Source organism: Mandrillus leucophaeus, unplaced genomic scaffold (assembly GCF_000951045.1).
Source record: "Mandrillus leucophaeus isolate KB7577 unplaced genomic scaffold, Mleu.le_1.0 Scaffold97, whole genome shotgun sequence".
Lineage (NCBI taxonomy): Eukaryota > Metazoa > Chordata > Mammalia > Primates > Cercopithecidae > Mandrillus > Mandrillus leucophaeus.
Window position 1 is genome coordinate 501,517 of NW_012110585.1, and position 14,998 is coordinate 516,514.

Here is a 14,998-nt window from a genome sequence, read left to right on the forward strand (position 1 = left end):
AAAGAAAGAAAGAAAATTCCTCTTGACATACTGCTAAGTGAGGAAAGCAAACTGCTCTCCCATCTCAGGCATGGTAACTTCTGTGTAAGAAAGAAGGATACACTTGTATCTGCTCATCTGTGCACAAACACAGGAAGGATCAAGCAGAAATTGGTGAGTCCGATGACCATGGTGGGTGGCTGCTCATGGGGGAAAGGAAGGGAGAATGGCATGGAGTAGAAAGCATGGAGGATTGATACCTGCTCTGAGTATCCTTTTTTTCTTTTTCTTTTTCTTTTTTTTTTTTGAGACAGGCTCTCTCTGTCTCTCTGTTGCCCAAGCTGGAGTGCAGTAGCATCACTACAGCTTTGATCATTCAGGATCCAGTGATCCTCTCACCTCAGCCTCCTGAGTAGCTAGGACTATAGGTTTGTGCCACCATGCCTGGCTAATTTTTTTGTAGAGACAGAGCCTCTCAATGTTGCCCCAGGCTGGTCTCCAACTCCTGGCCTCAAGCAATTCTTGGCCACCCAAAGTGTTGGGATTATAGCTTTGGCCTTCAAAAATGCTGTTACAGGCATGAGCCACTGTGCCCAGCCCAGAGTATACCTGTTGGAGAGTTTTATCTCTGAGTGCCATGTTAGGGTTTGCCTACTCAAATAAATAAAACCAACAAAGCTGAGGGGTAGGAAAAAGAAAATCTGTTTCTCTTTTAGGAAAACCAGAACTTGCTTATGTCATCGTGGTGATGGGAATGGCCAGTAAATAAAGGATTTAAATAAAAGCCTCAATTGTTAAAGTCTTTCTGACTTTTTTAAGGAATCTGCTATAAGTTCTGAAATTGAACTTTACACAATCTAGAAAAGAGGAAATGGTTATAGCTTCCTCATTCCTGGAAATCTTTGAGAAGATAGTAGACATACAAATGTCTGTGTAATCCTAGTAAAGGAAGGAAGGCAAGATTATCCTTTAAGGATTGTGGGAAGTCATCAGGGCTGAATCCATGCATATGATATTAAATTGGTGCAAAAGCTATTGCTGTTTTTGCCATTAAAATTAATTAAAAAGTAATGGCAAAAGCCACAGTAACTTTTGCACGAACCTAATAGTGCAGGTAGTTTGTCTCCGAATCTTGTGTTCTCAATTCCTGCCTTGTCTTCTCTCCTTAGACCTCCACATTCAATTCTCTCAACCTGTCTCCAGGTCTGCTCTGCCCTGATAAGGTAGCAAAGCAGAAGTCTGCAGAGTAAGCTTGAAGTTCGTTACAGTGCACGAACATCTTAACAATCTAAGCCCATCTGGTGTCTAGAGCAGTATTTTTTTAGGGAATAGCTGTAATCACCTCTGGTATAGGAGCTGGAAATATTCAAATTTAACATTTAGAATATGTGACCAATGTCTATGTTCAAACCCCACTGGGATAATCCAATACAAAGTCAGCCTGTTGACACGCAGAAAAATCTCGAGTAAACGTGACTTTCCTTCCCCAGTTCCATAAGCTTGGCATGGATGTAGTCAAGTTCTGGGAGAAAAGATCCAGATCAGACAAGACTGAGTATCCTGGATCTGGTAAGGATCCAGATTGGTCACAGATGTTCTGGCCCAACCCCAGAGTCCCCTAAACCAACAATATCACTTTTGAGTGAATTTGGACTCTTTTTCTGAAACCCTAGAATCCATCGGGCTACCTCCTGACCACTTTCCCGGGGTGCAATTCCTCCCCCAAGGACGTCTTTTATAGGGAGGTTGCCCCATTGCCTGCATTAATCAGCACTGGAAAAAAGAAAGGGTAATTTGTCAAGACAATCATCCCACGGTACTTGTTCCAACCATTTTATTCTTGCCTTTAATTTTTTTTTTTAATTTTCAGCAATAACACCAGCTGGGTTAAACTTTGATTTCTAATAAATAAATTCCATTCACATCGCCCTCTCTTAAAAATGGCAAGTTGGTTTTATGTTACAAATCTACTACTTTTAGTGAGATTTGGTAAGCTAATCTTTAGATCTCCAAAGATTTTCAGATATTCAACAGAGCAGAAAAGGGCTGCCTCATTTATTGGCTGTGTATTTTAAGAGCAAATTTAGAACTCACTAAAGTAACATGTCTTCTCTTTAAAAAATCTTTATAATTATTTTGTGTACATGCGTACATCTCAAAAGAGTTTTTTCAGCCCTAAGCTCTTGGAAACCATGAAGTGTTATATAAAGTGGTAACTACAGCTCCCCAGAACCAGTCTTTTCAGATCTGAGCCATATGTTATGATAAATAAATAATCCCTAAAGCGCTTATCTGGCTTCTGGCAAGGATGTAACTATTTAGATATGAGGCTTTATAATGCCTACATTTAAAAAAATTAGAAGAAAAATGATTCCACATCTTGGCATGAAAATGAGAATGGCTTACAAACAACAAAAATTACATATGTGGAAAGCATAATGGGGGCGACTTCACTCAGAGTGGGAGAGAAGAAAAACTGGAGATTTAAATACCAGTAGTTGGGTTTAGAGCCAAGAAAAATGGGAGATGAACTCACTGATAACAGGAGTATTAAATTGCCAGATGCCCTGCAACTGCCCTTGTACAAAAGTCCCTGATTATTTCTGAACCTCAGTCCTGCAGAACAAGCTATTGTTTCTGGGTATAATGGATTTCATGCTAGAGCCTTCTGTGAGATAAAGCCATGCAGCCTAGGTGTATTTTGAAGTAACAAAAAACCAGTTATATTGAACCTCTGAATTTAGTGTGACTGAAGTTGTTTGCTAAACCTAGTATTTATAGCCACATGACTAATCGTTTATGGAAAAGGCCAATCCATGGAGAGGAATGGGTGGCAATTATTTCCAGAGAATTTGAGGAAACTAGGTTTTAACACACCATATTTAAATTTCATCAATGGTAGAGATTTAAAAATGCCCTATTGTATAGAGTACCCTTGACATAACTAACTCCATCTTTGAATAAGTCTCCATTTTATGTTTCACAGGGCACTCTGCCAACAAGGATGTTTTCTTTAATAAAAAGATAAAGACTGCATCCAATCAGACAAAGACACAAACAAGCACACTCGTCCACGATCAGTTCTCACCAGAGGACTCTGTGACTTTAAAATGTCAGACTTTCAGCAGCTCAAAACGCAGCTGTCTTAACTGACACTGTCTTGCAGTCACTCACGATACGAACTTAGCATCTGCTTCTGCCACCTCAAACACTCTTCCTTGCAAGACCGACCTGCTTCCGCTGGACTGGTTCCTTAACACTTTCTCCTATCTCTTTCTCCTCTTGATGTTCAATGCTACTTTGTTTATTGTGGAATGTTTAATCTGTAACATGTGTATATTGATTAAGCATACTATTATGTGTGATTTGCCATATTGACTGGCTTGTGGAGTGGCTCAAGCCTGTGTGCCTGCGGCTCTGACTAGCAAGAGAACAGGAGGTACTAAAGAGAATTGCCTCCTTGGGAATTCCATGTAACTCCTGGCTTTTGTGACTGAATTAGCATCAACAAAAGCCTGACATTGTGGAAAGACACAAGCATGTGTGGACCTCGTTATTTTTAACCTGGCATCACTCATGACACCTAGCTTCAAAAAACGCTTTTTTTTTTTTTTCTTTTTAAAACTGCTATTGGGGCATTATTCAATGTCTTCAAACAAAGAATCCTTGACAAATTTCCTTCAGAACCAAGCACTGGGCAAAAATTTCTTCCTCCTGACGAACTCTTTCCTAAAATTGCACACAAAAAAGAATTCTGCAGCCAGTTTTCTTTTTCTAGGTTGGTGGGCAGCTCAGAAGTAAGTTTCATATTTAATTGCTCTTATTCCTCTCATTCAGAATTTATTGCTAATGTTTCTTCTTTATCCTTTACTTTTCGGTTCATGTTGGTTCTTAAAACTGTTTTTAAAACCTCGTTTTTTTTTTCTCAAGTGGGTGGCATAAAAAAAAGTTGCAATTAATTCAGGAATTAAAAATGTGGCTCCTAAGACTTTCTTTCTTTCTTTTCCTTCTTTCTTTCTTCTCCTTCTTTCTTTCCTTCTTCCTCTTTCTTTCTTTCTTTCCTTCTTCCTTCCTTCCTTCCTTCCTTCCTTCTTCCTTCTCTTTCTTTCTCTCTCCTTCCTTCCTTCCTTCCTTCCTTCCTTCCTCTTTCTTTTTTTTTTTGATAGCATCTCACTCTGTCACCCAGAATGGAGTGCAGTGGTATGATCTTGGCTCACTACAACCTCCACCTCCTGGGTTCAAGCGATTCTCCTGCCTCACCCTCCCGAGTAGCTGGGATTACAGGCATGTGCCACGACACCTGGCTAATTTTTACATTTTTAGTAGAGACAGGGGTTTCTCCATGTTGGCCAGGCTGATCTCGAGCTCCTGACCTTAGGTGATCCACCTGTCTTAGCCTCCCAAAGTACTGGGATTACAGGTGTGAGCCACCACACCGGGCCTTATTTTCTAGTGGCACTGCATTCCCCTGGCAGAATATTTGTTCCTCCCTCTCCATTGTTTATTTACTTGAAGTGAAAAAGGACAAAAAAGCAAAAGACAGCAAATTGAGGGCAGAAGGTTTGCCTGGAAATTTACGAGGAACAAAGAAAGACCTGGCAAATAATGCCCCCTGAAACAGGTCCTAGGGAGAAATATGATTTCCACGTTTGCAGACTCTCTTTCTCTTGTACAAATGGGTTGGGAGCTGGTTTTGGTTCAGTTCTTTCCTCAATACTCAGGAAACAATTGAAATTACAAATGTGCCCCAGGTGCTGTCTTCACCACCGATGCATGGAAATATGAATGTGTTTACATGTAGTCAGGGGCTGGAAGGTGGAACTCACAAAAGGATTGAAATTAATATGCAGAAGAGGACCTAGGAGAGTTCCCTATCCTTCCTGCTAAGTGCATCCCCAGGTTTCTAAAACATCCATTCAGATCTTTCTATTTGTTTTAATTTGGCCAGAGTTATTAACAAGATTTTAGAAATTAATTAGTTATCTAGTTGGAAGATTACCCATTAGGTAGAAATACAAGAGTCTTGGGGCTATTTCTCTTCAAATAGGTAATTTTTGACTTTTGTGCATGTGTCTAGTTTTGAGGAGGAAAGATCTGATGTCTCCTAATTTTCTTTGTGTGTTTTTAAAGGCATAGTAACAAATATTAACTATAGTAAGTAGTAGGTGCCAATAGATGTGTTAAATGAGGTTTTAGAAAAGGAGACTTGAAGGAGGCCTGAACAGCAGAGGGAGTACTGGCCTGGGAGTTGAAACACCTGAATTCTATTCTTGCCCTGCCAGTATCCAGTACAGTAGGAACAGTGGGCTGTTTGCCACCTGGCATCCCATGCATTCTCTACCTCCTCCCTGTCCCTGGAGGCTGATCCTTCAGACTGCATCACCCAAGGTCCCTTGCTGTCTGGCATCCTATTAGGTTGGAGATGACAGATGGGAAACAGAGACTCCATCTCTGGCTGTAGAGATCTCAGTGCAAATACCTCCTGTATGTTTCCCTGTCCCGCTGTTCTGGCTCTTGCTTTTGTCCTTGTCACTCTTTGTTCTCATTAACCCTGATCACACCTAGCTAAGTGGTCCCTTTAAGGTCTTTTCATCTGAGCCACCTGGGGTGGACTCTGTTTTCAGGCACGTCTCTGAATGATACAAATGGCAACCAGCTTTAGCAAACTGGAAATGGGTTTGAATTCCAAACCACTGGGATCACAGCGACTGTGTCTGGATTCTTTCCAGGAGGCTTCCAGGTGGGAAGAGAAACAGGGAAGATTAATTGGTACCCACTTGCCTGGTCCTTTGTAGACTGCTGCTCTATCTCCTGAAAAGCGTAAGACCAAAGACAGGTCTGTTTTACCCACCAAGCATATTAATGCACTCAGGCACTTAAGGATAAAGGGCTTTGCTCATGACTCAACCAAAAAAATTTTTAATGGAGTTTTCTTCTTTTTTTTTTTCTTTAAATAACAATTTGACAAAAGGGTGAAGAAATCCTAAACAAGGTATCGAGGCCAGTGTCCAGGCTGCATTCTGTTCACAGAACTGTCCTCAGGACGTTGCATGGAGCTAGAAATGTACATAATTACGGAAGAAAACAGGGAGGACTTGGTGCAGAGAGACCAGTGTGGACGGGCAACAGCATCCTTAGTCTTTCATATTTATATATGGTATATGTATTTTCTATATATATATTTATATATTTTACATCCAGGTATACCAGTCATCTGTACCATTTCCCAGGGAGACATGGGTGCTTCCAAGGCAAGACAGGAAAGGGTTAGGCAGGGAAGGGGCAGCGACAGTGCAGGCTGGGGCTTGGCTCACAAAAGCTGCAGGAGCTTCAGCGACTGTAAAAGGGCCCCGGGCTCCGCGGACGCCAGGTACTGGCAGCAAAGCCAGTCCTCCAGCTCCACGCCCCGCCTGCGATCCACCGCCTTCTCCGCAAACTTCATCATCATCAGGGCCCGCTTCATGTCGATCCAGTTGTGCAGCGTGCCGCACAGCGCCTCCTCCGAGGTGCCCGGCTGCTGCACCAGCTCGCGCCGGGGCCCCCACAGCAGGCACTGCAACACACGCTTGGCCTCGCCGATGCGGATACGCTTGATGGGGTCGGCCTCCAGCAGCAGATGTGCCAGCTGCTGCAGACCGGGTGAGTAGAGGGACAGCGCAGGCAGCGGCGGCAGGTCCTCCTGCCGGTAGTCCCGCTCCCGCAGCTGGGCGCGCACCTCGAACGGGTTGGGCTGGTGCAGCAGCTCGTAGATGAGGATGCCTGTCTGGAACTCATCGAACTTGCGGTACTGGGAGGCAGACACGATCTCGGGGGCCAGCCGGGCCTGGCTCTTCTTCTGCTGCAGGTTTGGAGTGCCGCCTGGCTTCTGCTTGGCCTTCAAAAAGTTGCTGATGATGAGTCTGGGCAGCTGCTTCTCCCGGGGCCCTTCTGGGGAGGCGGGGCCGGCTGCGGGGCTGAGAGTGCCACCAGCGGGCAGGGCGGCAGAGGAGCAGGGAGGCGCCGCGGTGGCGGGGGTGGGCCCAGGGGCGGCCTGGGGGGTGCAGTGCACCAGCAGCAGGTTCTCCAGGCACAGGTCCCGGTGGATGATGCCGTGCTCCTTCAGGTGCTCCAACCCGTTGCAGAGTTGCAGAAGCAGGAAGCACACGCGCCGCTCGTACGCCTCGGGTTCCGCCTGGTGGCTGGCCGCCGAATCCCGCACGAAGTCGGAGGCCGTCTGATGCGGCACCTCTCGGGTGATGACAACCACGCAATCCTGCTCCTGGGCAGGGGGGTGTGCGGGCAGGGTAGGCACGGGGTCCTTGGGCGCGTCGGGGGAGGTGAGCATGCTGGAGGGCACCGAGGCGACGAAGTGGCCGCAGTCCTGCTGGATGTTAAAGTGCACGGGCACGGACGGGCTGCAGTAGGAGACTGTTTTGGGCTCAGGGGTTTTGCAGATCTGTGGGGAGAAGGAGAAGTGAAATCAAGAGTGGGGCCCATGGTTCTGCCCAACAAAGAGTGTGGAACATTTGAGTATCTATGTGCAATAAACCTATCCACATATGCTTGAGGGTAAGAGCAATCCATACACATGCTAGAAGAAAACATGGGACAGAAATTTTGGGGCCTTGGGTTGGGCAAATATTTCTTAAATACCACACCAATAGCATCGTTCACAAAAGAAAAAAAATCACAAACTTAACCTCAAAGTTCTAAACTTTTGTGCTTCAAAAGGCACCGTTAAGAAAATGGAAAGACAAGTAACAGACTGGGAGAAAATATCTGCCAAAATGTATCTGATAAAGGACTTGTTTCCGGAATTTGTATATAAAAAAACCACTCTTTTACAACTCAATAATACAAACAAAAAAGGATACAGAATCATGGCATAGAGAAAAAAGAAAAAAAAATGGGCAAGAGATATGAATAGGCAATTCACCAAAAAAAATTTGTAAATGGCCACAAGCATGTGAAAAGATATTGGACATCATTAGTCATCAGGGAACTGCAAATCAAAACCACAATGAGATATCAGTCCATGCCCACTAGAATGAGTTCTAATAAAAGACAGTTCCTAGCGTCTCTGAGGATGAGCAGCACCCTTCTCAATTTCTCAAAAAGTTAAACATAAAATGACCATACGACCCAGTGAGTGGGGTCCCTGCTGAGCAACACACAGTGTGGTAGGGAGGTATTGATAGGAAACATCCCTTTGTGCACAGTGTGGACAAATTCTCACAAAGCCGAATAGCGTTTATAAGAAAGCAGCCTCACTTCCCACACACTTTTCCTCCAAGGTGAGTCACAGCAGCTGAAAGAAACCAGAAAGTTCTCCAGGGAAGAGGGGACCAGAAGGAACCCTCAGAGGAACCCCAGGGCACCCTCTGAGATGAAGGTAGGAAAAACAAGATGGAAGATCTCAAGCTCCTCTGTGGAAAGGGCAGCTGGGGATCCACACAACTGTGTCTTTCTCGCCTCCTCCATCTCTTCTTACACAAATGACAGTGCCAGCCGCCTGGGGACCTCTAGCAATCCTAGTCCACATCTGGCTGCCACTCAACTAGAGAGTCTTGAACCAGCCATAATGGCCCTCTGTCAGGCCTCAATCTCCCTGCCATTACCCTGAAAGGGATTGAAGTCTCCCCTCTCAAATGAATATTATGATGCAACCTCACCCAGGCTTTGTAGAAAAACAAAGATCAGATGTGAGAAGAAAGGCATCTCACATCTACCCATAAAATATTATCCTGCAAACACTCCCAAAATAACCCTGCCTTCAGCCTGTAGTGTTGGAATGATGATGAAGCAGTTTCTGAAGTGCCTCAGTGCTTACAGGCGACACTTTTAGAAGTTCTATTGCAAGCACCTTTTCACGGAGATTTATTTATATTGCAGCTGTACAAACCTTCTCAGCATGAAACCCGGCATACAAGAGCTCAGCCTCCAAGAGATGTTTTTAAAGCTAATTGTGGGGAATGGTGGGTAACACATTAATTTCGTAATCTATTATAAAAGCAGAATGGTAATAAAAGGGAAAGACATTTACCCCAGACATTGCTTCCTATTACACTAACAAAAACGATTTTGAAATACATGTCTAAAAGGCATTGTTCAGGCTCTTTCTTATTCTGGCCTACTCAACAGTACTCGGTTTTTATTTATTTTTTACTTTTTGAGACAGGCGGGAGTTCAGTGGTGCAATCACAGCTCACTGCAGTTTTGACCTCCCAGTTTTAAGCAATTCTCCTGCCTCAGCCTCCTGAGTAGCTGGGATTAGAGGTGTGCACCACCACGTCCAACTAATTTTTGGAATTTTTGTACAGACAAGGTTATCCCATGTTGCCCAGGCTTGTCTTGAACTCCTGGGCTCAAGTGATCTTCCCACCTTGGCCTCCCAAAGTGCTGGGATTACAAGCGTGAGCCACGGTGCCTGGCCTGCACTTGGTTTTTAAATGGCAGGCTTCTGGAGCACTATTAAACTAAAGGAAATTTGCGGCAATGGAGGGGGTCCTCAAAGAAAGCGTCTTGCATGTATGCAGCTGTGTTGTCAATGGAGATGTGGGAAGGACATCACTGTTATTGTCTCACCCCTAACACCTACAGATCGGGCTCTTGCATGTGCAAGGACTGTGCCAATGGTGAGGGCTCCATGCAGCATCCCATTCAATCTCATTAAATCCAAGGAGGAAGATGCTATTACAGAGGAGGAAACTGGGGCTTCCAGCGGTTAAATTATTTGCTCCGGACTATACAACGTAGAGATGTTCCAGAGGTCAAAAGCACGGGCTCTGCAGTGAAAAAAGGCCTAGGTTGAAGTATTAGCTCTGTAACTGTTGGCAAGTTACAGGGAATTTTCATTATTTGCAGAAGTTATGTTCTATGAAGAAGCCATAAACACTGAATTAGTGAATAGAGAACCATTGCTTAGGGGAAATACAAGGTAAGTTTCCTGGGAACTTCTGGTCACAATATTTTCATTAACTCACCAGTGTTCAACCTTGTTTCACGTGTGCCCTTGTTTAGAGATACCTTGTTTAATATACATTACATGTTTAAAATACATTAACACGTTACATGTACATTAACATACATTAACATGTTAATATTCATTAACTTGAATTCACAGGCAACAGCACTAGAGCTCATCCCTGAACAAAGCTTATTTAACACACATGTTTTTATCCGTGAGGCACATCCCAGCCTTGTGGTGGCTGGGTACACTAGACAGCACTTCAGCCCTATGCTGGGACCATTTTATTTTATTTTATTTTATTTTATTTTATATATATATATTTTTTGAGATGGAGTCTCTCTGTCACCCAGGCTGGAGTGCAGTGGCACGATCTCGGCTCACCGCAACCTCTGCCTCCCGGGTTCAAGTGATTCTTCTGCCTCAGCCTCCCGAGTAGCTGGGACTACACTGCAACCTCTGCCTCCCGGGTTCAAGTGATTCTTCTGCCTCAGCCTCCTGAGTAGCTGGGAGTACAGGTGCCTGCCACCACACTCGACTAATTTTTTGTATTTTTAGTTGAGACAGGGTTTCACCATGTTGGCCAGGCTGGTCTCGAACTCCTGACCTCAGATGATCCAGCTTCAGCCATTTTAAACAGCAAAATCAACAACATGTAAACCCAAAAATAAAATTCTAAGGCCTTCCAACGATCTGAAATGGACCCTTCCTCTTAGCCAAGGGCATTCCAAAGTTAATCTAAAAAAATGAGTTCAGGCCATGATGGGAAGGGGGAGCTGGGCATGCCTCATGCTACCCTCCTCCCTGTTAGAATTACTGATAGAGCAGACTCTTCAAGTCTGATAAAAATATTTACAATTTGTTCTCACTGAGGCCTGCTACCTGGAGGCTTCATCTGTATGATAAAGCCTTGATCTCCATAACCCCTTCTCATAACCCAGACATTCCTTTCTAAGGATAATAACTCAACCAAGTGCCAATCAGAAAATCTTTGAATCCACCTATGACTTGAAAGCTTCCCCTGGCCCCCTCAACTTTCATGTACATCACACATGTATTGATTGATACCTATGTCTCCCTAAAATGTACAAAACCAAGTTGTGGCCCGACCACTTTGGGCACATAGTCTCAGGATCTCCTGAGGGCTGTGTCATGGGCCACAGGTGACTTATATTTGGCTCAGAATAAATCTCTTCAAATGTTTTACAGAGTTGGACTCTTTTCATTGACAAACAAAAAGCACATAAATGTGAAAAACAAGACACTAAATAGACTGCAAAAAAACGCCCTTGCTTCCAGGATGAGGGCTGAAATAAGATGGGAGACTGTCGCCTCATTCCCCTTCAGCTGGAAACATGCACGTTGGGTGATACAATTTGGCCGTGTCCCCACACGAATCTCATCTTGAATTGTAGTTCTCATAATCCCCACGTGTGGTGGGAGGAACCTGGTGCTGTTCTCATGATAGTGAGTGAGTTCTCATGAGATCTAATGGCTTTATAAGGTGCTTTCTCCGCTACCCCCCCCACTTTTTTTTTTTTTGAGACGGAGTCTTGCTCTCTTGCCCAGGCTGGAGTGCAGTGGCACATCTTGGCTCACTGCAACCTCCTCCTCCCGGTTTCATGTGATTCTCCTGCCTCAGCTTACTGAGTAGCTGGGATTACAGGTGCCTGCCACCACACCTGGCTAATTTTTGCATGTTAGTTTTTAGTAGAGATGGGTTTTCACCATGTTGGTCAAGCTGGTCTTGAACTCCTGACCTCATGATCCACTTGCCTCAGCCTCCCAAAGTGCTGGGATTACAGGTATGAGCCACCACACCTGGCTGCTTCTCCCCTTTTGCTTGGCTCTCCTTGCTGTCACCATGTGAAGAAGGACGTGTTTGCTTCCCCTTCCACCATGATTGTAAGTTTCCTGAGGCTTCCCCAGCCATGCTGAACTGTGAGTCAATTAAACCTCTTTCCTTTGTAAATTACCCAGTCTCAGGTATGTCTTTATTAGCAGCGTGAGAACAAACTAAAACATCAGGTGACTCACCTTTTTCTTTGCCTTACACATATCCAGAAATCACTGGAAAGTGCTTCGAGTATTGACTTTGGAATTACAAATAAATTTGAGCGGGTAGATGATTTTGCAAACACAGAATCCATAAATAATGAAGATGGACGGTATTTATCTCAAAGCATGTTTTCTCCTCTGAATGACAGGGGCAGGGATAGTACTTCCTCATAGGGCCATTGTGAGGATCAGATGAAATGATGCAGGCATGGCTCTCAGCGCCAGGCCCAGCCCAGGGCGAGCACAATGGGAAGGGTTGCTATGGTGACTGCTCTTGCCATCTCGGCTGTAGCCCTCTGGTGGTGCGGAGGCATCCAGAGCTGGCTTGCAGGTATTGTGCAAACCCGAAGAGCACAGCTGCCCAGGGGCCTGGGAAGAGTTTCCATGGCCCCTTTTTCTCAGGGGTATGAAAGGCCCGGGCCCAGCAAACACTTGAGACCTGGAGCTCCAGTCAGGCTGCTGACATTTTGCACAGAGATGTAAATGAAGGAGCAGAGTAAATGGCAACTGGGTTGGATGCATTTCAAAATCAGTGCAGTGGGCCTTTGGCAAGACCCGCAGCTTCCTCAAAGCCCAGCAACGGAGAGGGCTGCGTAGGGCGCATGCTAACCAGCCCTGTGAGTGAGCTCTGGGCCCTCGCCGGAGATCATTCTACAGTACTGGATGGGGGAAGAGGCGGTGGCGGGGGAGTGGCTTCTTCTCCATCTCCATCTCCCTGCTCCCCGCCCCCATCCTCATTTCATTTTTAGGGGGCCCTGCACTCGGATTTTTAGCTCTAGAACTCTACATAGACCCTTGGTTCAGCTCAAGTTTCAAAAGTTTTGCTGAGCCAGGACTCATTTAAACTTTGGAGTCAGGGCCTCATTCACAGGCAAAAGTCTGGGCTAAATCATGTCTGTGAAATAAAAAAGGCCCAGCAGCTTAAAACGGGTCCCTAATCACCAAACTAGAATTACTGTCTAGATGGCTGAGAAATGAAACTGCTTCGAAAACGCACACACAGCTAATGGTTTTTTTGGTTTTTTTTTTTCCCTGTCACCTATTCATGCGGTGGAGCTACAAGAACCAGTTTTATCTCCTCACTGCTGCAGGGCGCTGAGCCCAAGGTAGTAGGTTCCAGCATCAGCAAGGAGCAGGTGTGAACCTGCTATTGTTAACTCGAACTCCGCAATCGCAAATGAGGCTCCGTCTGCCTTCAGTGCCGGCTCCCTGCTTAACATGCGCAGATGAAATGCGCTCAGTCTCAGACAGGCAGCAGCTCGCTGGCTGGGAAGGGAGACCCACTCCCCTTCTTGCGGATCCCCAGATGACTGTATTTCGTCTAGACTGGAGAGCTAATGAAGTGGAACAGCTGCCCGTGCGAGATGATGCTCCAAGGCCCCCACGGCCCACCCCCCAGTGACCAGGCCAGGCACATTTCAAATTGATACTGTTCCTGGTAACCTCGTTCCAAGAATTACCATCCTCTGCATATTGGATGCTAGTCTCCAAATTTCCTTTTTCACGTGGCACAGAGACGGTCCTTGAGCTACCAGTCTCCAGCAAATTCAAATAGGAAACCCCTGCAGCTCTTGTTTAGAGGGCTAAGGCTTATCTTCTGGTTTCTGTGTGGCTTCTATTGCTAATGAAATAAGGAGCAACACTTGCTTTTAACATTCTTAAGGAAAATTAAATTTCTTTTGTGTTGTTTATTAGAGAATGCGGCTAATTCTGCATGAATATATGGGGCCCTAGAATCCAAGCTGCCCAGCACAATTATTTACGGATGTGAAAAACAAAACTGTGGCGGGGCACGGTGGCTCACACCTGTAATCCCAGCACTTTGGGAGGCCGAGGCAGGCAGATCACAAGGTCAGGAGTTCAAGACCAATCAGGCCAATATGGTGAAACCCCCATCTCTACTGAAAGTGCAAAAATTAGCCAGACGTGGTGGGGGGCGCCTGTAGTCCCAGTTACTCAGAAGTCTGAGGCAGGAAAATCGCTTGAACCCGAGTGGTGGAGGTTGCAGTGAGCCAAGATCACACCACACACTCCAGCCTGGGCACAGAGCGAGACTCTGTCTCTAAATAAATAAGTAAATAATAAAAAAGTAAAAACAAAACCATTTGTCCCAAGGGCTCCTTCTTGCAGAAGGATCACCTCATTTTCTATCCCATGAGCAAGAGAGATTCAATCCCTTCCACCAGGCTTTTTCCTCTTCCAAATAGAAAGGCCAGCTGTCTCTTGATACTGAATAATATTATTCAGTACATATTATTTATAATAATACTATTACTACTACTATTGATAATATTCAGTACATATAAATAATAATTAGAAATAATATATAATGAACATTAGTATTATTACTACTATTAATTATAATTACTATATATTATTTATATATACTGAATAATATTATTAATAGTAGCAATATTATTACTTAAATATTATTTAATGTTATTTTTTAAATGTTAGCAATATTATTTTAGAAAATTGTTGGTAAGCAAGCTGCCCCACCAAGGCCATTTCAAATTAGCTTATTCTTTGCACTTTTCTAACTGGAAGAAAAAGGATGTCTTAGGACAGGGGATGAGAGAAGACAGCTCAGGGTCTCCTTCCTGACTCCCAATAAAAGCCTACATTTATAGAAGGGCCAGGGTCTCAATAGGTAATCAAGGAACAGCAAAAGAAGATGAGAAATAAGGCCACAGGAAGGACTGGAGTTCATGGTAGAGACCCCAGTGGCCCAAATGGGTGCAAATGGCTCAACTAGCTCACACAGAGCTGCACTCTGACAGGGCAATGCGGTGCGGGTAGCAAGAGGCCTGAACCAGCATCAAAGGTTAAAGAGCTGTGCTGCCCTCAGCTAGTCACTTAATGTCTCTGAGCTTCATTTATCTTCACTGGTAGGGACATAACTTAGGCTTTGGAGACAGACACACCACAGTTCAAATCCTTTCAATCACCAACTAGCTATGGGCAAATTACGTAACCACTTTGAGCCTCAGATCCCCCGTCTGTAAAACCTACCTA

General features: G+C 44.7%; 1 protein-coding gene across 1 annotated transcript in view; it reads right to left on the reverse strand.

Moving 5' to 3' along the window:
• Nucleotides 1-5,875: 5,875 nt before the first annotated feature.
• LOC105532562 (tyrosine-protein kinase SgK223) overlaps nt 5,876-14,998 on the reverse strand; it is a 117,773-nt gene continuing 108,650 nt past the window's right edge. Inside the window, exon 6 of the mRNA XM_011970728.1 lies at nt 5,876-7,414. Within this exon, the coding sequence (XP_011826118.1) occupies nt 6,290-7,414 (1,125 nt within the window). The 3' untranslated portion in view covers nt 5,876-6,289. The remainder of the gene's footprint in view (nt 7,415-14,998) is intronic.